Source organism: Agelaius phoeniceus, chromosome 3 (genome assembly GCF_051311805.1).
Source record: "Agelaius phoeniceus isolate bAgePho1 chromosome 3, bAgePho1.hap1, whole genome shotgun sequence".
NCBI classification, from domain to species: domain Eukaryota; kingdom Metazoa; phylum Chordata; class Aves; order Passeriformes; family Icteridae; genus Agelaius; species Agelaius phoeniceus.
In genome coordinates, this window is record NC_135267.1 from 102,645,611 (window position 1) to 102,670,655 (window position 25,045).

Below are 25,045 nucleotides of genomic sequence, written 5' to 3' on the forward strand. Positions count from 1 at the left end.
AAGGTTGGGAGATGCCAACACACAACAGCTTCAGCTCCATGTCAGATACGAGGGGAGAAAGCAGGGCCTGAACTCCCGAGGCTGGTTGGGATGGAGCCAAGGTGTGAGAGATTTGGAGCAACTTGGGGATGCCTTGTTCCAAGGGAGGCACCGCTCCTGGCCGTGGAATACGGACCATGGATGGCGTCAGCTCCTTCACCCTCAGCACAGGCAGAAGCCATGATGGGTCACGCATGAGGGGTGCAAAACGCAACAAGTGGCTCCCGACCGGTCTGCCCCTCAGAGCCGGACAGGAGCTCTCACTGGGGGCTGCCGGGGGCGAGTGTGTGCCCGGGAGGAGCGGGGGCGGCCCGTGCCCGCTGACGTCCCCTCACGCCTGCTAGGCCGCCATGGCCGCCGCGCGGGAACCGACTCTCGCGAGGCCCGCTCGCGCCGAGGCGCGGCCCGCCCCGCCCCGCCCCCCGCGCGGCGCGCAGGCGCAGCGACGGTTCCTCTATATAAGGGTCGCGCCTGCCCGGGCTCGCGCTGTCATCGGGAGGATGTCGCGATACGGACGATACGGTGGGGACGGCGGCGAGCCTAGGGTGTTTCACAATCGCGTCGGGGCTTCCACTGTGGGTAGGGGGGCGAGGAGAAAGGTGGCTGGAGAGGCGGCGTTCTTGCCGCTCCGGCGGTGGAAGAAGGTGATCGTTCCCTCAGACGGCCGCTGAGAGGGATGGTGGCGAAGGGTCGGGGCACGGCGGGGGCGGCCGCCGCGGCCGCGGGGTCTGTGTGGGGCGGGCGCGGCCCGGCGGGAGCGCTCTAAGATGGACGCGGTGTCAAAGATGGCGGCGGGGAGGGAGCGGGGGAGGGGCGGCCGCGTGCCCGGCGCCGCGCGCGGCACTGACATGGCAGCCGCTTGTCCCCTCAGAGACCAAGGTGTACGTGGGCAACCTGGGCACGGGCGCCGGCAAAGGCGAGCTGGAGAGAGCTTTCAGCTATTATGGACCGCTGAGAACCGTGTGGATCGCCAGGAACCCGCCGGGGTTCGCCTTCGTGGAGTTCGAAGACCCCCGGGATGCCGAAGATGCTGTGCTTGGCCTCGATGGGAAGTACGTGCATGTCTGGAACTTCTTTGAGGGCCGCAGCCCTCGATCTCCCTATGCCACACCAATCAGAGATTTCTCATGTTCGTTGCTTGAGCGTGTCAGAAGAAAATATTCCTTTCGTTAATAGCTGCTGTGTCTTGCAGGATAATATGCGGCTCCAGAGTCAGAGTGGAAGTATCCACAGGGATGCCGCGCCGCTCCCGCTACGACCGGCCACCCGCCCGGCGCCCCTTCGACCCCAACGACAGATGCTACGAGTGTGGTGAGAAAGGCCACTATGCCTATGACTGTCACCGCTATAGCCGGCGAAGGAGGAGCAGGTACGTGCGGGGTCGGGGCGGCCGCGTTGCTTCGCCAGCTCGCTTTTGTGTAGTTCTTGTTAGCAAAAAACACAATGTTACACCAGTTTTAACTCTAACTGTCATAAGTCAACAGGTGTATATCACAATTTTTTTTTTTTGCTAATACATATAAAATGTTACTATTTTAATAATCAACCTGGTCAAAACCTTTCAGGTTTCTTCGTTTGAGTCAGTCGCCTTGATTCAGAATGTCACGAGCCTTAAGATTTCATGCTGAGGCGCCTTGCAAATCCGACACTTAAGATCCTCCTAGACCTTGAGGTGATCAGCATAAGAGGCCAGATCCCCTCGAGCCATCTACACGTAGCTTCACCTTATTCTTTAAGGGCAGAAAATTTGAGACGGTGACCGCCGTAACAGTAAATTTGGCTTTCAATTGGGGCCCCCCTCCGGTTTAGAAAGAGGAACACCAGATTGACCACATTCCCACCTAGAAAAATCTTCTTGCGTCAATCAAGCCTCACCCTGGCTCATTGGGCTGTCAGTTTGATCGTCGTTAGATTGAAGAGAACACCTACCTAGATGCAGCGCTCGCCTATAGATACTTCTAGATCGTCTAGATCTGCTAGACCTTGGGCCAAAGAGGGTCGACCTGCAAACTTGCAAGGTTTATTTTAAATACGCATTACAGTGTTTTCTATTCTAATGTAATTCTGCAATGTAATTCAGCTTTTAACATTTTTCTAGGTAGTAAAAATGCTCAAGACAAGTAGGCCCAGACATTTTTCCAACTGACAGATGCTAGTGGTGTGTTTTTGTTGTTTTATTTGGTTTGGTTTTTGGTTTTTCTTTTTTTGATTTATTTTTAAATCCTCTTTTTAGTTGTCTGAAAAAAGTTTTGACTTCAGCAGGGCCTCACACGTGCGGGTTGCTGCAGCTGTCTGCTGATACCTGTTTTTTCTAACCTAAACCCAGGTCCCGGTCTAGATCCCGCTCGAGGTCCCGAGGGAGAAGGTATTCCCGGTCACGCAGCCGCAGCCGTGGTAGGAGGTATGGCTCTGCCTTCTGTGTGTTCGTTCCCACTCCTTCCTCTGTGGGCCCTTCTTTCCTTGTCTGTATTTGTTGTGAAAAGTGCCTTGCAGTGATGGGTTGGTTTTTGCTTTGTTCTGTAGATCCAGGTCAGCTTCCTACCGCCGGTCCCGGTCGATGTCTCCTCGTAGATACAGATCCTTCTCACCCCGCAGGTCCCGCTCTGGTTCTCTAAGAAGGTCAAGGTATGTGGTTGTGGTTAAACCCACAGCATTGTTGATGGGCACATAAGGTGGAGCTGAAATATCAAATATCTATATTTATTTATAGCGTTTATAATGTAATCAGTAAGTTTGTTTTGCAGTTCATGTGTTGATAGGAACTTTTGTGTTGTTACACACACAAGAGCTATTCTGAATACTTTCTTTAAAATCTAAGCCTATAATTTTGGAACTGCTGTTTCTGAGAAGTTACTTTTTTCTTTTTAACATTTTACCAAAGTTACAGCCTCGCTTTGTGGTTAAGGTTTCCAAATTCACCTACAAGTGTACAGGGTGTAATTGCTTAGTGCAGTAAGACAGTGGAACTCATTTTATCTGCGTGGCAGTACTGACCAAAGGTGCTACAGCCTTCTAATAATAAAAATTACTTCTGTAAAACCAACAGATCAACAAAGTTCTCAGTCTTCTGGGACATTTATAAGAACTGGTTTCTGCCTCACCTGTATGAAGCATGTGGTACTAGAGCTTCCATTGTTTTCTTTCCAGATCTAGGTCCAGGTCACGCTCCAGGTCCCGGTCTGTTGTATGGCCTCGAAGCAGGTGAGACACTCATTTTGGTTCAAACCAGTAAGGGATTTGGTGTGTTGTTTGTTGTTTGGTTGTGGTGGTGTGTTGTTTCTTTTTTTTTGTTTTGTTATTTTTTTTTCTTCCCTGGGGGAATTTGTCTGGAAGCACTTAAAAGGCTGTCCAGTAGAGCAATATTTGCACTTAATAATTTATACCTTTTCACAGACAAAAGTAGTGGTGTGCAATTAAAGGTCTGTGGCGAGAATTTTTTTTTAAAAGTTAATTCTTAGGTCTGTAATTAATTGAGGATGGTTTCGTGTGCTGTGCTGCTTTCTACTTAGCAGTGGTTCTGGGTGGTTGTGAGCATTCCCATCCTCAGTAACTGTGGCCCAGTAGGAAGTTTCTTGTTATGGGGGGGGGAAATGGGCCAGACGGCACCTCAGGAGAGTGACCAGGAAGGTTTCAAAGCAGTGGCACGTAATGTTTTGTTTAACATGTGCCAGCAGTGTCCTTGTAGTATTTCTGTGAGGTAATAGGCCAGGTAAAGGTGAATATTGATTACCCCTCAAAAACAGTTCTGAGCAGAAATAGAGTAAAAGTATTCTGCTTTTTTGGCCAAGTGTGTTGAATGGAGCATTCTGCTGTCGAGTGATAGCTTGAATTCTGACACTCTAGGAAGACATTTTTTAAGTAACAACAAATATTTGAGTTGATAAAGTAACATAATAAATGTGGGAGGAAAGTTTCGCTGTCCAAGTAGATTTTAATTCCTGAGATAAACTGGGAATAGTTTACTCATTAGTAGCCAGATATTGGTGCAAAATATATATTATGCTGAATAAAATTGGCATTGGGAACTTGAGCTGAAGAATGCACCAGCCGTTCAGCACACACGCTTACTTGTGGCTGATTCCAGGCTCTTAATGTGCTATTAAAATACTTCCTAAGATGATACTTGAAACGATTCTTCCCTTTCTAGAAGGGATACTTGCAGGTAGGAAGGAAGTGTGGGAGTCTGGTCTGGTGTTTTGTGGAGCTGGCAGCTGAAGCTTTGCTGGGGAGCTTCCTGTGCTTGCACTTGTGCCTTTTGATGAGTGGGGTCTCTGCAGTAGGAGCTGAGGATTCCCTTGGAAGGTCCTGGGGCAGGCCTGCAGCACCAGAGCCTTCCCCCTGTGGCTGGTGCTGCTGCCTGGGGTGAATTTGCTGTTGCTGGTGTAGCTAACTCTCCGTGTGTTTGCATGCCCACTGGCTGCTTTGCTGAGCTTTATTTTTCTCCTGTTGTAGGTCTGAGTCTCATGGTAGATCTAAATCTGGCTTACCTGCTAAAAGGTGAGCGTTCAAATACAAGTACCACTCAGTTGGTTTTTGTTTTGGTTGGTGGGGTTTTTTGTGGGGTTCTTTGGTTTTTTCCCTCATGATTCAAAATCTCTGTTTGGACTGGTATTTCAGTTGCAGGGTTGTTTTTTTACTTTTGTAACTGATTTCAAAAGCATTTTTCATACATTATGGGGTTTTTTTGAACAGCTGATTTTTTGTGGGACAGTAGGCAATTCTTCCAGGATTTTGCATACAGCTGTTACACACTCATTATTACAAAAAAATACTTTTGACAGATTTGGGGCATGTTTTCTCCTACCTCTGTTCTTAAGTGTCTGTAGTTCTCCCTGTCCCTAACTCTGCTCGATTCACTGCTCCTGCTTTGCAGGGTTACTGTGATTACAGCAGCTTTGAAGCTGTGTGTTGCTCTTTCCCCGAGGGCTCCAGCTTCCAGCATTTTTCCTTCTCACCTGCAGCTTCTTGCTTAAAGTACCTGGGTACACTTGATACCAGCAGTGTCAATGCATTTTTAACAACATCAAATTGTTCTGGTTTTAAATGGTCAGAAGTGGGTACTGAGAGCACCCAGGTATACCAGCCACACTGACTGGTCTGTTTGTTTGTTTGTTTTTAAACAGCCGCTCAAAGTCCAGATCACCATCTCCAAAGAGAAGGTAGGAATGTCTTAAAACTGGAGTCTGTTCTATGGTTCAATAGCACTTGAGCTCGAGCAGTTCCTAGAGAAGTTAACTTGGGTAAAGATAAAAGCTCAGGATTTTTAGTTGCCTACATCTGAACTATGAGAAGATGAATTGTTTATGGGCATTTCCTGCTGCTGGCTGTCAGAATGTTATTATACAGCTAAGGAATAAGAATGCTGCTGCTAAGGAAACTTTTAATGAAATGTTTCTGAGGAATTTAGAATCTAGGGAACCAAGTGAGTAATGTAAGGTGTAGAGCAAGCCAATGAAGTGGTGTAGGATTAAATTCCTGCTGGTGACGTGTGAAGGCTCAGGAGTTGCACAGCTGCCAAGCTGTGCTGGGCTCCATGAAGGAAGAAGTTTTCCTCTGTTACCAGAGTATGTGCTGGAATTGAGCTATCTGAGCAGGCTTGATGTCTCAGCTCTCTTAATTAGTCTTCAGCTTTCAAGCTGAAAGCAGTATTTAAGTTAAAGTGTAAAATACAACACTTATTATTTGAAAACTGTAAATGAAAATAGGGGCAGAACTCCACAGGAACCCTGGGGTAGCATGCACAATTTCTGTTGGTTTTACTGTAGGAATTGTTCTTAATGGTTTGTTGTCTTTTTTTTTTTTTTTTTCCTTTCAGTCACTCACCATCAGGAAGCCCTTGAAGGAATGAAAATCCTAAAAGAATGGGTTCAAATTTAAGAAGTTTAGTAAAAAAATTATTTTGTTTACATTGTAAGGGATTTTGTGATGTAAGGGCTTAGTCCTAGAAGGCTGTTTCTATTGACTAGCAATTGGCATGAACCTCTATCTTCTAAAAGTCTTGTTAGCAGACTAATACAAAACTCTTCTGTTGTGTTTGTGTTCTGTGATCTGAAAATGTTGGGCTTTTTTTTTTTTTATTGGTGCATTGAAATAAACTGCATTTCTAACTAAGAAATCAGTTGTGATAAGCCTGCTGTTCATAGTTGGGATGGGGAAGCAAGCAGTGTGCCCCTGGGGTGAAAAACAGCAGGCAGGTTGGGCCAGGCAGCACCAGCTGGGGGGAAAAGGTACCAGTCTGGTTGTGTGTATGCTGGATGTCCATGTCTGTATACCTTTTTAAGGAAGTTTGAGGAGATCACAGGTCCAAAGCACAACCTGCAGGTTGTGTTGAAGTAGCAGGATCTGTGGGGAGTTGAGAGCTCAAGTTGCTCGTGTCTGCCGCATTCCATCCTGGCAGTGAAGCGTACCCGGGGGCCTTGCTGCTGTGCTGATGTGTCCTTGCTTTGGGAAACCAGACTAACCCCATCTCACCACGGATAGGTTACTGAATTAATAAAATAGTTCAGGATTTTTGCCAATTTGCTTTATCTTTGTAGCTGATAATGGCTGTTACCAGAATAGCAAGGAAATTTTGGAGTGCTGGGTAATTTTAGGAATGGTAGGAAGGACAGCATGCTGCTTTCCTGGAGTGGCTGAACACCTGCCTGCCCAAGGGAAGTAGGGAATAAATTCTTTCGCTTTTGTTTTATTAAACTGTATCTCAGTGTGTGAATTTCTCATATCCCATGCTTCTCCCTCTTCCTGGTGCCAGCTCATGGAGGTGGGACAGGAGGGAGTGGAGCCAGCTGGGGCTAATCCATCCCAGCAGAGCTGCAGTGGCCATTCTCTGCACAGTGATGTTGGGCTTGATACTCCTGTCATCTTCCCCCACAGGAGCCTGTGTTGGTGTGAAACTCCTACAAACAATTCATGTGTATTTTTTAAAAAAAACCAAACTTCTCCAAACAATGTTCCTCCCTCCACTCATCATGCCTCAGGCTGAAGGTTGTAGATCAGACTGGTGCTGGAGGCAGTGTTCACTCTGGTGACAGAAAGGTGCCAGCCCAGTCCTGTCACTTAAGGCATGTGGTATTTGAGCAGCTTGGCTGCAGCAGTGCTCAGCACTGCAATTAAAAGCAAGGCCAAAGGGAGGAAATAATAGTTCATAATTGCTACAGCATTTTACCCCACAGTGGAGCAGCCCAGTCCTCAGAGCAGGAGTTTGGCTGAAAGCTTCCAAAAGTGAGACTTCATTCCAGCTGTGCAGGGTGGCAGGAGGACTACCCCATACCAAACAGGTTAGCAATTAACAATGGCAGCTGCCAGTAATTCATTTTAATGCACTACAGCAGTCCCCTCTCAGCTGTTTTACTTACAGTGCAGGCAGGGCTGGAACAGCCTCTCTCAGGGAAAATGTCCACACTGGAGTTTTATCTTGTCACCAGAGCAACCTGCAACTGATCCAAAACCACACTGACTGATCCAGTACATCTCCTTACCACAGAACATTGTCTGAATTGCAGAACCTCAATGCAAAGCTAAAGGCAGTCACTTGTACAAGGACTTTGAGTTGAACTGTAAACAGAGGATCCCTGGTCAGCCAAACTGCCTCAGAAAAGTCTAGTCAAAACGCAGAAGTGAGTTTAAACCAATTTGGGAGCAGCTCCCTATGCCACATGCTGCTTCCAGCTGTGACTATTACAAGAAACAGCTGGCTAGCAGGTGTTTGTGTGACCAGAAAAGACTACTACCAGGGCATAGTCCCATAAAAAACACTCAGAGGTTTCTATTCCTTCTGGAAGAGTTGTCATTTCCCCAGCATATAGTGTAAGTCACCTTAATTTCAACAAGCAAACAAACCCAAAACTCAACAGTACAGTTGCCATCTTGTTTTTCCAGAGGTCAGTGCCACATTTTGGACCAATAAATATGTCAGGACACTGATGTTACTTGGTCTGTTCTCAGGCAGCAGCCATGGGTGATGCTTTACAGAAAGCTGTTTTGATGTCACTGTGTGGTCACAAGCTTGACAATCATCCCGATGATCCGAGAGCCTCGGGGGCACATGCACAAATCCATGCTGGGATTCTTGATTTTATCCTGCAGCAGCTGGTCCAGCTCGCAGCGCAGCTCCTTCACCAGCTCAGCCACCTGGCACAGGGTAAAGCACAGAGGCAGGGGTAAGGCTCAGCTGCAGCTCAGCTCTGCAGCTCTCCCGGGATGGCCCCTCTTCCTCCTCCTCACCTGGTGAGAGGCAGCCACAAAGCGGATCCAGCCATCATCCAGGGAGATGACAAAGTCCCCCTTGAGCAGCTGCATGTGCACCTGGCCGCCGCCCAGCAGCACCAGCGGGTACACGGACACCATGCTGCAGTCCCGGATGAACACACGGCTCGTCTTGATCTTCTCGTGGTACACCAGGTACGGGCTCTCAAAGTGCCTGGTCTGGGACAGGGACACGGCAGCCTGGTCAGTGACACTGCTCTTCCTGCCTCTGCCACAGGGGCCAACTCTGCCTCTTCTGCAGCACTAACAGACCCTCCTGGAGACCCAAAAGAGCTGCCAACAACTGTTGGCTCCAGAGGCTGCAGTTTAACTCTGTGCCCAGGAGGACACTCCTAACTCAGGAATGCACCATCATTTACAGTCCTAATGCAGGACTGGTCAGTCATTAAGATTTTTTATTTTAAACATCAATAGGGATCCTCACTGTAATTTTAAACACTCAAGCAAAAGTGATTTCTTTTATAAAAAGAGAGCATGCTTTACAGAAAAAAGCATCTGACCTGATAATTCACAGACGAAGGATGAATATGAACATAACCATCATTTTTAGTAACAAACTTCAGCTCTTCTGCTTTTGGTTGCATTTTGACTGCTCCTGTACTGGTCTTCTGGTATTTACCCTCTGGCTTTTTCACCTGCATGGTAAGAAAAAAGGTTATAAAAATCTGCTGCGCCAGAAAACCTTTTAACTTCACGTTTTAAAGTTTTCAAAACCAGAAATTCTGTAGTAGCAACATGTCAGGTCACTGGAGACAGGTATTAGACTCCAGCTGCTGTCCAACCCTGACGTCCTTTGTAACCTCAGCCTTCTAAAAAGGTGCAATTTTAAGTGGCTTCTTCACATTTCCTGCTGGCTTCTGTGTGACACTGTAATCAGCCTGTAGGAGCAGCAGCAGTCAGGCAATACAAACTGGAGCTCTGACACTACAAGCAGCAAACTTTGGCAACCCAAGCCAGGCTCAAGGCTGCCACACTGAGCCCAAATGAAAGCAAGGGTGTGTGGATATGCTAGACCAAAGAAGGGAAAAATGAAAAAGCATTCTTTTACCTGGACAACATTGGGATACAGTGCAGCACACAGCATAGCTGAGATCAGCTTGATGTTCTCTGCATTCGAATTTGCCTGTGAAATCAATAGGGGATCATTAGGGATCCTACAGTTCAGTCTGTGAAGGTAAAACCCTGCTCCAGGAATGACTGAATTCCTGAAACTGCTTTGCTTCTACAGCTGCACTCCTGTGCTTTATAGAGTAGGATGAGTCACTGCTCCTGCAGCCTCAGGTTGGACCTGGGCTGTGTTTCCTCCCACTATCAAGGGAACAAATTGGCCGCCACTGTCCTGGTGCCCAGCTGAATTGTTCTCTGACATCTGGCTACAAAGTGGCTTGCACCCTAGAGAAAGCAAGCACAAGTTGTCCCAAAGCACAGGAATCCTACAACTACCAAACCCTGATCACCCTGACCCCAGTCTTTCTGAAGACAGCCCACATGAAAAACTGCAACAGCATTGTGAAGCACCAATGAACTGCTGTGAATTACCTCCTCTCCTGTGGCATCCAACACGCCATCGCCTCCTTGGGACCACTTCTTCTCAATATCCCTGGCTCTCAATCCCTCCTTCACAAAGCCAATGTCAGAAAGCAGCTCTGCAAACTGCCTCTTCAGACTGGCAATTTCCTACAACACACAGAGCTGTGATGGCTGCCACACCCAGCAGGAAGAGTCTTCCCCAGTGGCTCATTTCTGTCACTGGGATTCTGCCAGTCCCTGTGCCAGGCCACAAACACTGACCTACCTGAAGAACTCTTCCTGACAGAAAGTTCTCCCTGCAGTAGTTGTAGCTTGCCTGAGAGCCCTCTTTGATACTTAAACGCCATCCCTGATTGAGAGGATGAGAGGAAGCCTTTAATAAAACATTTCTGCTTGGATATCAAACACATCACAAAACCCCAAGAGAGGCTACTGAGTTTGAACCCACCTTATAGGCCTGGAGAAGAGCCAGGTAGTCACTGTTTCCTACTGCAAACTCCAGCTTCTTTTTGTTTGCTTCTTCCCTTTTATCCCATGGTGACACCTAGACAGGCAGTAACAGGTTAGTGTGTTCTTCCCCTCACCACTTGGACGAGCCATTCTAGAGCTACATGGCACATTCTCTTTGGTATTTTCACAGCACCTCACAGGTCAGAGTGCAAATTTTCCCTGTGGATAACAGAAAATATGAGGCATTCAAAAGAGCACCTGATTCAATAGCCAAAGTGACAGTGAAGACACAGAGACCCAAACTGAGCTCTGCATTCACAGCTCAGACGTGTCAGCTCCATCCATTATCACTATTTCACAATTTATATTACCAGTTATTTTCACACCAAATTCAGACAAAATGTCTGGACTTCTTAGCTAAAAATCAAAAATAACGTTCCCTGTTTCTACTGTATATAAATACCACTCTTGCTGCTACCACATGGTTTTGAACTTCTGCTTATAACTGGACTGTTTTAACAAGCACTGCATTAACACATAAACAATTTAGGCTAAAAAGAAGAATTAAAATATCAAGTGTAGCGTGCTACAAGTCCCAACAGCATTTTGCTGCTGCACAAAAACACGGCCCTCTGGTTAAGAATACTTACAAAAGGTGACTTAAAGGCCAGGCTGGCTGCTATGGTCAGTGCAGGATCCAGGCAGCGGAAGATGGTGCCAAACAGCATGAGCTTGCCAATCCTGACATCCACAGGCAGTGAAGCCAGGTGGTATCCCAGAGGAGTGAGCTTCTCCTCCGGAGTTAACGCTCCCAGGTCCCGCAGCCGCACCTTTGATGCCTGCAAGGACTCAGTCCTGGGGGGCTCGATCAGTCGTGATAAGACAGAGTGAAGACTCTGCTCAGAAAACATCTCCAGGATCTTAATTCTTAAGAAGAGGGGAGGGAAAGTTAAAAAGACAAAACAAAGAAAGAAAAAAAGCAGCTTAGTTCCATATACAGGATAAAAACCCCAAGCTTTTGTAAAAACAGATTGAAAAAAGCAAACAGAAAACATGCATTGAAGCACATGCTCCCTAGAAGAGGGCCTGTAACACAAAGCTGAAGTCAGGGAGCAATGTGGAGTACTGAGTCTGTAAGAACAGATTTCTATTTAGTACACTGAGGTTTAAAATGAAGTTTTTACTGCAAAACTGTAATTGGTGCTGCTTTGTTTCCTTTCAGTACAAAGGGGTGTGCAGCATGCAGCAGGGACAGGAAGGCCTCTTCCTTCAATGTTTGTATGATGATGGTGCTTGCTGTGGGTTGTGGCAGGTGCTCCCTGCATCAAAGGAAGGACATTCTGCACGCTGGCATTTTCAGCTAACACAAGAGCTCACCTTAGACAGAGCTGCTCCAAGGGCACTCTCTGTATTTCTGGCAGCTGCTGTTTTACAAGGTGATGGTTGTAGTGGTGGCTGCTGAAGAGGTGGAAGCAGACGCCTGAGGCCACACGTCCTGCCCGCCCTTTCCTCTGCAGAGCATTGGCCTTGGACACAAAGGTGTCCTCCAGACTTTCCATTCCTTTGCTTGGGTCATATCTACAGGAGAGCAAGAGACAGGCTTGTATTCACACAGCCACAGAATGGTTTGGCTTGGAAGGGACCTTAAAGATCATCCAATTTCAACTTCCTCTGCCACATGCAGGGACAGTTTCCACTAGACCAGGTTGCTCAGAGCCCTCTCCAGCCTGGCCTTGAACCTTCCAGGGATGGGGCAGCCACAGCTTCTCTGGAAAACCTGTGCCAGTGCCTCCCCACAGTGAAGAATTTCCTCCCAACATCCAATCTAAACCTGCCCTCTTTCAGTGTGCAGCTATTTCACCCCTTGTCCTGTCACCCGCCCTTGTAAGGAGCACACAAAGAACAGGCTGGAGGCTGAGCAGGCAGATGCTGCCAACTTCTGTATGGATACAATTCCCACCCCTGCACTTGGATCTGAGCTTAGACTGGCTTTTTCCACCTCACAGCAGCTTTCTACAGCCCAGGTTTCCTTCCAGTTTTTCCCAGCTCTTTGGAAAACTCACGGCTTGAAACAGTTTACAAAACCCCAAGGAATGAATGCCAGTACCTTTTCTCTTTCATCTTTCCAGAGTCAATCACATAGACCACATCATCGATGGTGACAGATGTCTCTGCAATGTTGGTAGAGATGATGATTTTGGTAACTCCTGCAGGAGGCCTGAGGAACACAGACTGCTGTTCTTCACTGGACAGTGAGGAGTGAAGTGGATAAACTACACACCTGCAAGGACAACAGGACAAGATGCTCAGGGCATCTCCAGCCTCTTCCTTCTTGGTAACAATGTGCCTGCACACACTTTTGCCTCACTGATACTGCCCAGAGTGTTACTGCTCCTTGTAACCATCCGAGGCCAAACACAACCACAACTAAATGTAACTCAGCAAACATTCTAGGATTTCAGCAGCCTGGATCATGCAGAGCACAAAATGGAAACCACTCCTCACTAGGATCTCTGAAAACTTCAACAAGTGACCTTCTTGAGCTGAGGAGAAAAACAAAAGGAGGGGGCCAACAAGATAGAAAAGGAATTACCCTGACTGGAGTCAGCTCACACATTTAATCAAGCTAATTTATCCCTGGATAAAGGCGGACTCTGTGCAGGAAATGACTATTTATGGGTAAAGACTGACAGTTTTGGAGCTTTTCTGCCTTACCTCTTGCTGTGCCTGTTATTAAAAAGAGTATTAGTCTGAAGCTGCTCATAAAGCATCTTGATTTCTGCTAGGCCAGGCAAAAATATCAACACAGCACCTATATATGTAGATAAAAAAAATTAAAAATCACTCAACAAAAAGGACAGCACAGTATTTTATTAATGTGCAGTTCTTGTACTAAAAAAGCACACAGGCTGTAACAGTCCTTCACAAAAGACTTCTCAAAATAGACAATTTTCTCACCTTCCCCCTCCAATGTATATCACAAACTTTGGAACTCAACTAGCAATTTATTTTTTTCAATAATAGTCAGTAGCTACAGAACCTCTGCATGCAAATCATTAGCTTTGGGCTTTCCAAGAAACTTCCAAGAATCTTTTTTCATTTATCTCCCAAGGACAATGAAATTACCTGGGGGGTATGAATGTCTGCCAGCAACTATCCATTCCAGCAAGGCTTCAATTAATTCTAGATTAACTTTGTCCAAGTCCATGACAGACATTGTTTTCAACACTGCCTTGCTAACCCCTGGGAAAAAAGAAATAAAAGATGCAGTAAATCCGTGTCTTGTAAAAAACATCTGTGGATGCATGGGACCAGTGACAGCTTTGTTCAAAGAGCACTTGGCTTAGACCTGAAGGGGGCAGATCCATGCTGTGCCTCAAGCAAAACTGCTTCAGCAAGAACAGATACAGAGAGCGAAGTGGAACTAAGAAAGCATCTGAAAAGGGATGGAAAGAGACAGTAGCTGAAAATTGTCCATTTTTTTGCTAAGAGCTAGTTTCAGCCAAGATCTTTGCTTGTAGTTTAAGAGAACAATGGGTTCTCTTTATTTTTTTTAAACTAGCAGGAAGTTTCTCATCTAGAACTTCACAAGTGCAAAACTCTGAATTACAGTTAAGCATTCAGCCTACAGTGATAATATTCCATGCTGTCTGCGTGCCAATTTATTAAATTTAAGAAGGAGTTCACCTTTATATCGTGTAAGGAGCTGCTTCAGAGTTAACTTCTGGTCTGGATCTGAATCTCTGACCACAGTCTCAGTGGTTTCCAGAAGGCCAGCACGCCTCAGGTCTTCCTCTACTTCTTCAAATGCAGTTCTTTTGTGTCTCCCACTCTGTTCTTGCTTTACCTTCCTCCTGTAGGGACTGCTGTCCTCTAAAACATACCTGGGCAGCAAAAGAACATTTGGTAGTGTGGAAAGAAGCCTAACAGTCTCCTTCTAATAATTAACTACAAATAGGGTATCTAAAATATTTTTAAGTCTGAGAGGAACTTTGTACAAATCATAGATAATATGAAGGTCAAGGTGCTTTAGTAGAGCCCCAAGAGTGCAGGTGATGAGGGAGATCTGAGAGGATTTACTTTTAAAATAAATGCACAGAACTACTGCAGTCTCAAGGTCAAAAGTGTAACCTCAACCTCGCCATCCAAATACATCTGAGAACGTGTTTATTTCACACCTTGTCATTGCAATCACATCTTCCAGAAAAAACTGGTCCACAGGAAACGTTCGACCTGAAAGAAAACACGAGAATAAATCTATCTACACAATAAATCTATCTACACAACAGCATGGAGAAAAGAGGAAAAATACCAAAGACTATTGTAATTTTATACAGGTCATTATGACATACACTGGCTGCACAGCTCTCATCTACACTGCACTCTTTAACACAATTTCTGACTAGGACAAACAGTGGGTGTCTTCCAAGCATGGAGTGTTCAAGGCCAGGTTGGATGGGGCTTTGAGCAACCTGGTCTAGTGACAGGACATCCCTGCCCACGGCAGGAGGTGAAACTAGAGGACTTCTAAGGGCCCTTCCATCCCAAACCAATCTAGGATTCCATGGTAACATGCACAATGCACTCACACAGGCAGAGAAGGGTAGATGCACCTAGGGGAACACACCCATGTTCCCCTCCAGCTCCACATCATAACTCAGCAATTTAAAAGGCACGTTGGGCTAAACATGTACACATCCAGCTGGATCCTCTCACTGATCCTTTTCTCACAAGGATACAGGAGAGTCTTCAGCTGTGGTGAAACTAACCCAGGGAACATGTCATGTGCACACCATATAATGATTGTCTTCTGAGGGGGGAAATTCTGCTGGTATACAGACAGCACAAAAATGTCAACATTCCCAAGTCCTTTCTCTCCTAAATCTCATCAGTCTCTCCCCCTAAGTCTTGAGCATCGAATTTCTGGCATACATCCTCATCTTGAATTGAGAAACACTTCGGCAAGAAGAAATAGTGAAAACAAATCTCTAAAACGATGAATGACAATAAAAATGAATGGTTTTCACCTGGTATGTTAATGATTGGACAGGAGTGGAAGTACTGAGAGAAAAGCTCAGCATTCAGGGTGGCACTCATCAGTATAATGCGCAGGTCTGGCCTCTGAACCATTATATCCTTCAAAACCAGCAGCAGGAAGTCACTGAAGAAAACGGGCAAAAGAACTTGAGTGTCTTCAGCATTAACTTTCAGATTATTTTTTTCCCCTTCTGTCTACCTTCCTGGTGTTTTCAACAGTACAGCAACACCATCACAGAAGCATGAGCTTGTTGGAACTGCCTAGTGAAAAGCAATCTGCAAATCTGACTCTTTTCTGGTTGTCCCTTACTGGAGTGTCAGGATTACTTAGCAAAACCATTTAAACAAAAAGTTTTATAAATTACTTACATTAATGAAAACACAAGAACATCAGATAAGAAATTAACTCAAAGTAACAGATGAGTCCTTTTTGCTCCTCTTCTTCACTGGAAGAGTTACTACAAACTTACCCACTCTTCCCTGCTCACTGTATTTTTCCCTCTATTCCTCTATATTTATAGCTTTTGTGGCATGACTACCAGACGGGCTTGAAGTGATTTTAAATGAGAAGGAAGAGGAATCTTTGAGAGACACAAGCACTTTTAAGTGGCTAAAATGCCACTTGAGCTGCAGAATAATGGGTAAGAGACAAAGCCTCCTAGAAACCCATTGCACTGCAGTGTTTGACAAGGAAAACAAACAAAAGGATGCTTTCCACCTAATTTACAAAGATACTGACAGATGGTATCTTTTGCCTGTGATCAAGAGGCAAGTGAGGTAAAACTGCAGGAGGCTAGAGCAGGATAGGATGAGACTGTCTAGTAAAATCTACAGACTGGAAGGAAATGTGAGTATTTGTCCCTTGCTCTGCTGAAGCCTGCATGTGAAGAATTACGGTATTTGATAAAAGTTGAAACAAGAAAACCGTAAGGAACAGCTTTGGTTAAAGTTACTTAACCCTCCAGCCCTATCCAAAACCTCTTTGCAACACTGCTGCAATGTGAGGGCTCTTTGGGGGCACAGCAACTTCTGAGAGATGTGCTTTCTCACAAGCTGCTGCAGCACAATTTCCTACTGCTCAAAGACAAGAACCTAAACCCAGACTCCTTCCACCATCCCATACCACTGCCACAGGATCAGCTACTTGCACCTTAGCCAACTTTAACTAGGTTTCTTCATTTTGCTTACAGGGTAAGAGATTATTTACCTTTCTTCTGTTCTTTCGTGAACTTCATCAACAATAACATGAGTGACTCCCTGCAAAGTCAGATCTCCTTCCAGCCTTCTCAACAGCACACCAGTAGTGCAGTACAAAAGCCTGGTAGCTGAGGACTTGAAGGGTAAGACAAAGCATTCAGTTGACTCTGGGCAAATTAACACAGTGCAAAGAGAGTATGTGCTGCTGTAAAGCATTTGGTTTCAGCTCAGTGCCAGGTTTGACTGAGAGGGAACAAGCAAGCCCTGCTGGAGATGGATTTTTATTTCTTGACTGACACTGACAACACCTGCTTCTTACCTAGGGGCATTGCTACCTATCAAAACATATGAACTGCTTTTCCTGTGGATACAGTTTTCTGATAAACAACTCAGATCTCTCTTCCTAGGAAGATTTGGTGAATCTCTTTTTTAGCATATATCTTGGAAAAAGCAATCAGCTTGTAACACAGACAAAACTTCACTTCCAACACAGCAGTTTCTGTCTGGTTGTAGTTGCACCCTCAGTCTCCACTTGGGAGACACATGGGAATGGCAACAGGCAGAAAAGCAGCCAGCAGCCTTCCAAAGGACAGCAGGATTACTCACACTCTCAAACCCCCTCACCTTGCTCAACAGAAAACAAACCACAAGACACAGCACTGCCCTCTCATTCTGCAAAGTGAACTGTGCAACTTGAGATGAAATAAAATACAGAACATGTTTCATAGTATTTTGTAAATATAGATGATACAAACTTGCTTATGTCACTGCATGGCAGGTTTAGGGCAGAGATTCTGTACACTAGAGAAGCACTAAACACATTTTAATAGGAGTAAATGAAAACCAGCAAGCAAAGCATATGTACCTTGACACTTTCCAGACGGATCTGATAGCCAACAGTGAGTCCAATCCTTTCTGTTCTTTCCTTGGCTACACGTTCAGCCACAGAAATGGCAGAGATCCTGCGAGGCTGAGTGCAGATGATGTTTGCAACTCTGCTTGGAGAGCCTTGCAATGAAGCATCCAAGATAAACTGAGGAATCTGAGTGGTTTTCCCACATCTGCACAACAAAATCAGGAATTAATTAAAAACCCCACAAATGCAACACCTTCCACCCACATAAATTGACTGCATTCCACTGGAAATTTCCTTTGTTTCATTAGTGTGATCCTTCACATGAAGTTCACCTAGGACTGCTGTCACTGGTTACACTGGTCACAGATGAGCCACCACGCCAACCTTTCCAGAACATGGACCGTATTTCATCTTATTCTGTGTATATTTGAGACATAAAGACTGTATGTGCAATCACACTCTTACCCTGTCATGCCACTCACAACAAGAACTTGGTGGCTCTCAAGCAAACCCAGAATGTTTTCTCTCTCTTGCCATGCAGGGAGCTTCTGTCTTTCATACAGCATGGACTGAAAGTGCCTGGAAGACTGATGGACAAAGACAGCACAGCAGTTAAGAACACCACTGGATGGAATAGAACCATCTGAAACAACAGCTTGTCTCTGTAATGTTTTATTTCTCTAAAGTAAGCAACAAAACTGTGTTCTGCACATTGTACCTTTTTCTGCCGAAACTGCGCGCAGATTTTAACATTTTCGTTATACAGAGACTTTGCCTGCACATCATACTTTTTGGAAAGCTTCTTCTTCAAGTTCACATAACTCTCATTCTCCACAACAACTTGTTCAGGCTCTTCCTCCTCCTCTTCTGCCACCACCTCTTCTTCTTGAGGCTCTGACACTATTGAGGCTTGAGACAGAGAGTGTACAGCTAAATATTGTTATTACTAAGGAACAGGCAATGAAGGAAAGAGAGACACGTTCCAGCAGCATTTCCAACAAAGAACCTTGTTAGACTGGGCCTGAGGGTCTGCAGGGCTGTTTCTGACATGTATTTAGCTCAACACCACCAGCACACCTCCCCTCACCTCACCAAATCACCCACAGCTTCTCCAGCCCCATCCCACTTGTCCCTACCCCTGCACCAGGGTCTGGGTGGCCACACATGGTTAAGTGGTTTGCCTTCCTGCACATTTTCCATGTGCCTCAGCTCACTTCTCCAATACACAACCACTCCTATGCAGCACAAAATGCTTATAAATTAGGGTAGTTTTAATTAATTAAGTATTAAGTCACTGCCAAATACTTTTAAACTAAAGCTGAAACTGGACCAGCTACTTCAGCACCTTTGCCTATCAACTGAAGCAGGATTTGCTCAGGCTGTCAGCCAGCCCTTGAAAGTTTTAAGGCTATTTTTACTTAAAAAAAAAGGTATTTTATAACATAAGGAATATTTTATAACTAATGAAAATCATTTGGAATCTCAGTTTCTGGAACACAGCTGTTTTGCTGCAGAAGTGTTCAAAAAATGGAATACTTTGTCTTACTTCAGAAAAAACAGTTTGTCACTATTTAAGAGCTCTAGAACTCTATGCACTTGAAAACTGTCTTGAAAAAAGCTTGCCTTAGATAAAAGTAGTTTTGGAATTGAGTGCTGGAAAGTCACCCTCCCACAAGTGACACAGACTCAACTCTCCCCCTGTGAAAACAACCTGTCTGCACCAGCATAAATAGAACGGGATGATACTTGAACAACATTGTATAACCACTTTCCACATTTGCTCAGCCTTAAATCCACTTTTGTAAGTTAATTTTGAGGAGCTGCTGGTAATTTTAAGTAATCTGAAAAAAGAGGTTTCTGAATTGATGAGTTGCAGATGCAGCAAAGCTTGCAAACAACCTTTCCTGTTCCCTTCCAAGCACACTTCTCTGGTCCATTCTGGCAAGCTCACATCACCCACTGCTTTCCATGGATTGTGTGGCAATGGGCATCACTCACTCTGCCAAAGCAAACCCTGCTCCCAGAACTCAGTTCTGGCCAGCACAAAACCTCTCTGCTGCAGCTTGATTACAAAAGGAACTTCCTGAGGCACTGACAGATCATGGATCTGGCTCACCACATGACTTCAATCTCCAGAAATAGATTTGGAACAGATGGCTGAACTGGGGGCTCTGCCTTATCTCCCTTTTTTCCTTTTAAATCTTTCTGACTGTTCTTAGCCCAGAAACCATAAAGGAGATTTGGTGTACCTTCAGCCTGTTGATTTGAAGCAGGTGCACTCTCTGTCTGTGGCTTTACAGGAGGTGCTGCCAGCAGGGAGACAGGAGGAACACTGAACTTGTGATGAGTATTGCTCAGGAGCTCACTGATCTCGTGTTCATCTTCTAAACAAGTCACCAAGGTGTACACCACCGGCTCATGAGACTCTGCAGCTGCCAAGGCCTTTCCAAAGAGGAATTCAGCAATGTGCAGACGACAAGCAAGAGGCAGATTCTCGTCAGTGGAGTAAAATGCCACAAGAGGTGCTTGAAGAGGATACTTGTTCTCATCAGGAAATCTCACTTCAAGTTCATAGATGGGACCATCACTGTCTCTGAGATGAGCATCGTCTACAGAGTTCTTGGATGTGTTTAATGGATGGTTTGGGGGGAATTCATGCCTAAATCTGCATTTTGAACCAAACCTGCAGCCTCCTTGGAGGTAAAATTTACATATTTCCTTTGAAGTCTGTTTTGCTGTGTCCTTTGTACTTTTTTGTTTAGATTTACTGAACCTGTGTGCTAGGTAGTCCAATTCCAAACTGAAAGTCCAAACACGATTTTTAATCCTTTCTACAAACTTTTCTCCATAAATTGACCGGAGGGCAAAAGCTTCTTCTTGTCTCTGCTCTAAACATTCCTCTTGACTGGCTTCAGCAGCTGCTGCAGAAACCTGCATCTTCTCTCCATACTTTTCAGAGAAGCACTGCAATAGCAAATCCTCCAATGAGGCCCCAATATTACCATTGCAGGATCTCAGCACTGCCCTACAGCGCTCGCAGTCAAAACCGTACCTGCACCAAAACAGAGAAAACAGGGCAACAAGTGAGTGAGAGGCTCGTGTGAAGCAAAATAACCACAGACCTGCTTGACCAGGCTCACAGCAAGGGAGCATGCATGGCACTGCCTCACACCTCAGAATGCAGCACTTAATAGTTTCAGGGTTAGACTTCCCCACTCCACTACAGAAATTGAACCCTTCAGAAAAAGCTGTCACATATAAAAAGCTCCCAAAGCAAAAGTATTGAATAACTATTAACATCTGAGCAAAATGGATGAAGAACACAAGGAGGGCTTACAGAGTATTGAGACCAGAGATCTACCTCTTCATGATACATATTATTCAGTAAAGCATCACCTGGAGAGTTTGTGCACAGCAAATGAAGACACTTCACTGTCCACAATTCTGTGCTCAGCTGGCTCAGCAGACAACCTTGGCATTGCATCAGAAGCTTCCTGTTCTGTTGACCAGCACTGTTCATCATCCAGGTAATCAGGCTCATCATCATCTTCTCCAGCTACACTGATAAAAAGAGTTATCAAGTTAAAATGAAACAAAATTAAAATGTTGAGTAGACATAAAACTCTGCCTCTGCAGTTTTAAATCCTTCATTTAAATGGTAGATTTGGCTACGCCTTTCCCAGAGTTAATACTGTAGACGAACAAAGCAGAGTCAAAACCATAGGATTTGAGATATAATTAAAAGTTAAGGGGAAAAATACTGTTTCCATTTCTAACAGTATGCCTGCTAAAGCACGCTCATGTAGAGAAGATGGAGGTAGTGCCTCCATTTCAACTAACTCTGATTCAGGTGCCAGCTCCTGTCCTTGCAGCTCTTGAAGGAGTTCTTTCACTCTTCTCTGGTTCTCTGATGTCATGTGTATGGTCTGCAGAGGCATTCTTGCTTCAGGTCTCTGCTTCATTTGCCCTCCTCTTCTGGCAGGGGCACTTGATCTGAAAATTAAAATAGGACACAACCATGAGTTATCTGCTGGCTCAAATGTTCTTTACTGAATTGGGATGTTGGGGCCCAAACTTGTAATTCAAAACAGGAAAATCAAAATAAGATAAATCCGTCACCTAAGGATTATTCAGCTGGAGTCACTCTTATGTGACCATGATTTGTGAGTCTTTATCTGCACACACACGTGCATACATGTATTGTATCCTATGTCGAATCCAAAATTATTTAATGAACACTTTGCTAGGTAAAGCTGTTTTTAGACTACAATACAACCACATATTTCTAAGCTAGATGGGTCAGAACTCACACAGGATACTAAAATAATTCTAAATTGCTGATTTTCCGTGGCCCAGCTTCTGTTTTGTAATACACAAATATTAATATCCTGTGTTTATTAATGTGTTCTGACCACAAGTGTCCTGAAATTACTTTATGACCAAAGAAGAAAATTAGAGGTTATAATCTTCAAAAAATGAAACACTTAGCTAGGTATCAAATCCATAAAACATTAATCAAAACAGACATGTAAAAACTGCTTCATACTGAAACACTTTCATCACTCTTTCGCTCTTCTCTGTATTCAAACACATCCAAAAACCAGCCCCAAATGTCTATGGATGTCAACATACAAAAAGTATCTCAAATGGTCCAGAGTATCTCAAACACCTCTATGCCCTCTCAAACACCTCTCAAACCCCCTCCAAACCAACAGAAATACCTGGATTCTAGCCTTGGTTCCTCAAAGAGACAAAAATCATCTCCATCGTCCCAAATTTTGGTTGAACATTTCCTACTTCCACCGAGTTGAGGCTTGTTTGAATGGCCACTGCTGCCTCCTCGTTTTCCACCGCCTCCTTTGCCTCGTCCTCCTCCTCTGTTGGGCTTTCCTTTTTTCCTCGCTAACCAACTCATGTTTCCTTGAAGAAGAAGAGGAAAAAAACAGTCCTTAGTTGTGAAGGTGATTAAGCCCATCACCATGTGTATGTCTGAGCACACATTATTTGTTTTCCTATGTGACAAGGCACCCTCTCAAACCACTGTTGATTGTCTGCATGTTGGTGTGTCTGTATGCACATGGAGCAAAAAGTATTCTTCTGGAACATTGTTTAGTGAGTTCTGTGGCTTTAAAAAATAAAAGTAATATTCCTCAGCCAAAAGCTGCAAGTTTGACAAGACTCTCTGTCAAAAGCATGAGCCTACACTCTGATGGAACCCTCTTGGACACAGAAGCCCACAGGACAAACCTCCAAGGGAAATTTCACAGAAGCCTTGTCCCGTCACTTTTTAACTCAGCAGCGTGTGCAGGGCTGAGGCTAAAAGGTAGAAGGGGAGCTAAAGCCCAAGATGCAATGTTTTTTTTTTTCACATTATCTCACATTGGGCTCCCTTCTGCAGGGAGCTGCCCATGCTGCTGAGCCTGGCCAGGGGAGTGACTGGACTTGTCCTGGCAAACAGGCGGCCTCCTCCCTTCTCTTGGCAGCGTCTTTCCCAGCGCTGACAGCCCAGCCCATCAGCGCTGCCCAGCATTAACACATCCTCCAGCTGCACCTCCTGCTAATGGGACAGGTGAGCAGCTGTGGGCAGCCCGGCAGGAATTTATTCCTGGATCTTTGCACTGGCACCTCCACAGCCAGGACAAGACCTGATGCGGCCGCGCACAAGTATCAGCTCAAACGAGGGCTTGGGAAAGAAGCAAATTTCCTTTTTTCTGGCCGCTTTCCCCACTCCAGCTCCACTGGGGCTGGCCAGGAGCTCACAACCAAGCTGACCCCGCCCGGGGCAGTTCGGCAGAAGCGAGGGACGGAGAAGGGAGACCATGGCAGGTGCCCCGAGGGAGGGAGAAGGGAGACCATGGCAGGTGTCCCGAGGCCTCTGTCACACACGGTTCCGTCTCCTCCCTCTCAGCCCAGAGCACAGAGCCCCGGGCACGGAGCAGCTCCGCCGGCCCGTCCCGCCCTTCCCCATGGCATCTTTCCCATCCCGGCTGTCTGGGGACCTCCATCCTCTCCCAGCCCCGCGCTCCCCGGACCCCATCCCCTGCCCACCTCCCCTCAGCCGAGCCCCCGCGCAGCCCCTTCCCCTCCACCCCCGCTCTCCCCGGAATCGTGACACGCCCCGCAGCTCCACCACTCCTTTTCCTCAGCGTTCCCACCTCTCTGCCCGGTACCTCCCGGACCCCCCGATCCGGATCCGCGGCGTTTCCCTTCCGGGCCACGGCACCTACGCCCGCCCCGGCCCGCCCCGCTCCTGCCGCTCCGCCCCGCTCCCCGCGCACAGCGCCCGGCGCTGGGAATTGCGTGTGGCTTTAGGCTGCCGTGCGTTTGAATATCTGTGTGTGTGGGGCTGGAACAGTGACACCGGCTGTTTGTTTGTTTCTCAGCAGGCATGCTGGTTTTTAAAGTAGCTCTCGTATTCCCGAGTGAAGACGAGAACAATGCTTGGAAATCTTGGTCGGTGCTCGCTGCACCAAGCCACAGGTTCCTGAGGGAGCTGGGGAGGGGCTCGGCCTGGAGAAAGGGAGGCTCGGGGGGTCTTTATCACTGTCTGCAATTCCCCGACAGGAGCAGCCAGGTGGGGGTCAGCCTCCTCCCCTGGGTTACAAGTGACAGGAGGAGAGGAAACAGCCTCAAGTTGTGCCAGGGAAGGTTTAGATCGTCTACTAGGAGATGTATTCAGGGAAAGGGTGGCCAGGCATTGGGGTAGGCAGCCCAGGGAAGCACCATCCTTGGAAGTGTTAACCCCGGGATGTGGCACTTGGGGACTGCCATGGGTTGTTGGTGGGCCTGGCTGGGTTGGGTTAATGGCTGTACTCAGTGATTGTGGAGGTCTTCTCCAACCTCCACTGCAAAACCCAGTGTGGGACTAAAAGGGAGGAAAGTGATACCAGTTTCAGGGTGAGGGTGACATAAGTGACAAGAGCCCCCAAAGCTGTGTCACTGCGGTGGGGAAGGCCTTGCTGCAGGTCCCTGCACACACAGGGTCGCCCATGACAGCTGCCCTGCAGCACATCCTGTCAGGTCTTGACTCTATGGATGGAGATTCCACAACCCCTCCAGGCAACCTGTATTGGGTTGGAGTTTAAAGAAAAAAAAATTACACACTAGCTTGGCTGTGTAAGAACCACCACAGCCCCCAACCCAGAGACAACACCTGCCATGAGGGTGTTTCCTCAGGGTCCTTCTACAGATGGTAGCCACAGCCACCACTCTGGTGGTCCATTTGGGTCTGCTCTGCCCCAGAGAGGCAGAGCACCCCTTCCCCACCACCCCCACAAGGGGAAGAATGGTTCATAGCAATGCTGCTGACTCACATTTCGTGCCACCCAAATGTGCCTGCTCCAGCAGGGCTTATGTACTCCATGGACCCACCTCTGGGAACAGCCTGTCCACAGGGATGGAGACTCAGTTCTGGGAGAAGTGGTTCTCTACAGCTGAAGAAATGCATTGCATGATCTCATGGGGTTTTGCCTCTCAGATGCCTTCTTGTCTTGAAGTGAAAATACTTCTATTCTCATACATATATACACCATTCTCATTTTCTAGAGGCGGACTGCAAAAGGACATCTGAGTTTGTGCTTGAGGGGAACAGTCAATTTTGTTCAATTTTCTTGTTTTTTGCTTCTGAAATAGCCAGCTCAAAAAAAACCCCAAAAAACAACAACAACAACA

General features: G+C 46.1%; 2 protein-coding genes across 5 annotated transcripts; one reads left to right on the forward strand and one right to left on the reverse strand.

Annotated features, from left to right (window-relative positions):
• The first annotated feature begins 458 nt into the window (after window positions 1-458).
• Window positions 459-6,732, forward strand: LOC129118689 (serine/arginine-rich splicing factor 7-like). 2 transcript variants are annotated; one of them, XM_054630189.2, is made up of 9 exons: window positions 459-561; window positions 911-1,091; window positions 1,232-1,408; window positions 2,366-2,440; window positions 2,563-2,664; window positions 3,187-3,240; window positions 4,492-4,536; window positions 5,163-5,198; window positions 5,855-6,732. In XM_054630189.2, the coding sequence occupies exons 1-9, from the start codon at window positions 540-542 to the stop codon at window positions 5,877-5,879; spliced, it is 717 nt and encodes a 238-aa protein (XP_054486164.1). In that variant the 5' UTR covers window positions 459-539; the 3' UTR covers window positions 5,880-6,732. The 2 variants fall into 2 exon arrangements, with proteins under 2 accessions (XP_054486164.1, XP_054486165.1); XM_054630190.2 differs by lacking the exon at window positions 4,492-4,536.
• A 1,042-nt stretch (window positions 6,733-7,774) lies between these two features.
• DHX57 (DExH-box helicase 57) lies at window positions 7,775-23,613 on the reverse strand. 3 transcript variants are annotated; one of them, XM_077176027.1, is made up of 24 exons: window positions 23,530-23,613; window positions 22,096-22,294; window positions 21,215-21,367; window positions 20,771-20,935; window positions 19,624-20,426; window positions 18,093-18,283; window positions 17,840-17,961; window positions 17,384-17,579; window positions 16,529-16,653; window positions 15,312-15,445; window positions 14,463-14,517; window positions 13,972-14,168; window positions 13,411-13,527; window positions 13,000-13,096; window positions 12,392-12,565; window positions 11,662-11,862; window positions 10,935-11,211; window positions 10,283-10,378; window positions 10,100-10,183; window positions 9,844-9,981; window positions 9,353-9,427; window positions 8,805-8,939; window positions 8,263-8,463; window positions 7,775-8,169 (listed from the first exon to the last, which is right to left on the reverse strand). In XM_077176027.1, exons 2-24 carry the CDS (start codon window positions 22,287-22,289, stop codon window positions 8,026-8,028), a joined length of 4,074 nt encoding a protein of 1,357 aa, XP_077032142.1. In that variant the 5' UTR covers window positions 22,290-22,294; window positions 23,530-23,613; the 3' UTR covers window positions 7,775-8,025. The 3 variants fall into 3 exon arrangements, with proteins under 3 accessions (XP_077032142.1, XP_054486160.2, XP_077032143.1); XM_054630185.2 differs by lacking the exon at window positions 23,530-23,613; XM_077176028.1 differs by lacking the exons at window positions 22,096-22,294; window positions 23,530-23,613 and having other exon boundaries at window positions 20,771-20,930; window positions 21,215-21,351.
• Between the last annotated feature and the right edge of the window lie 1,432 nt (window positions 23,614-25,045).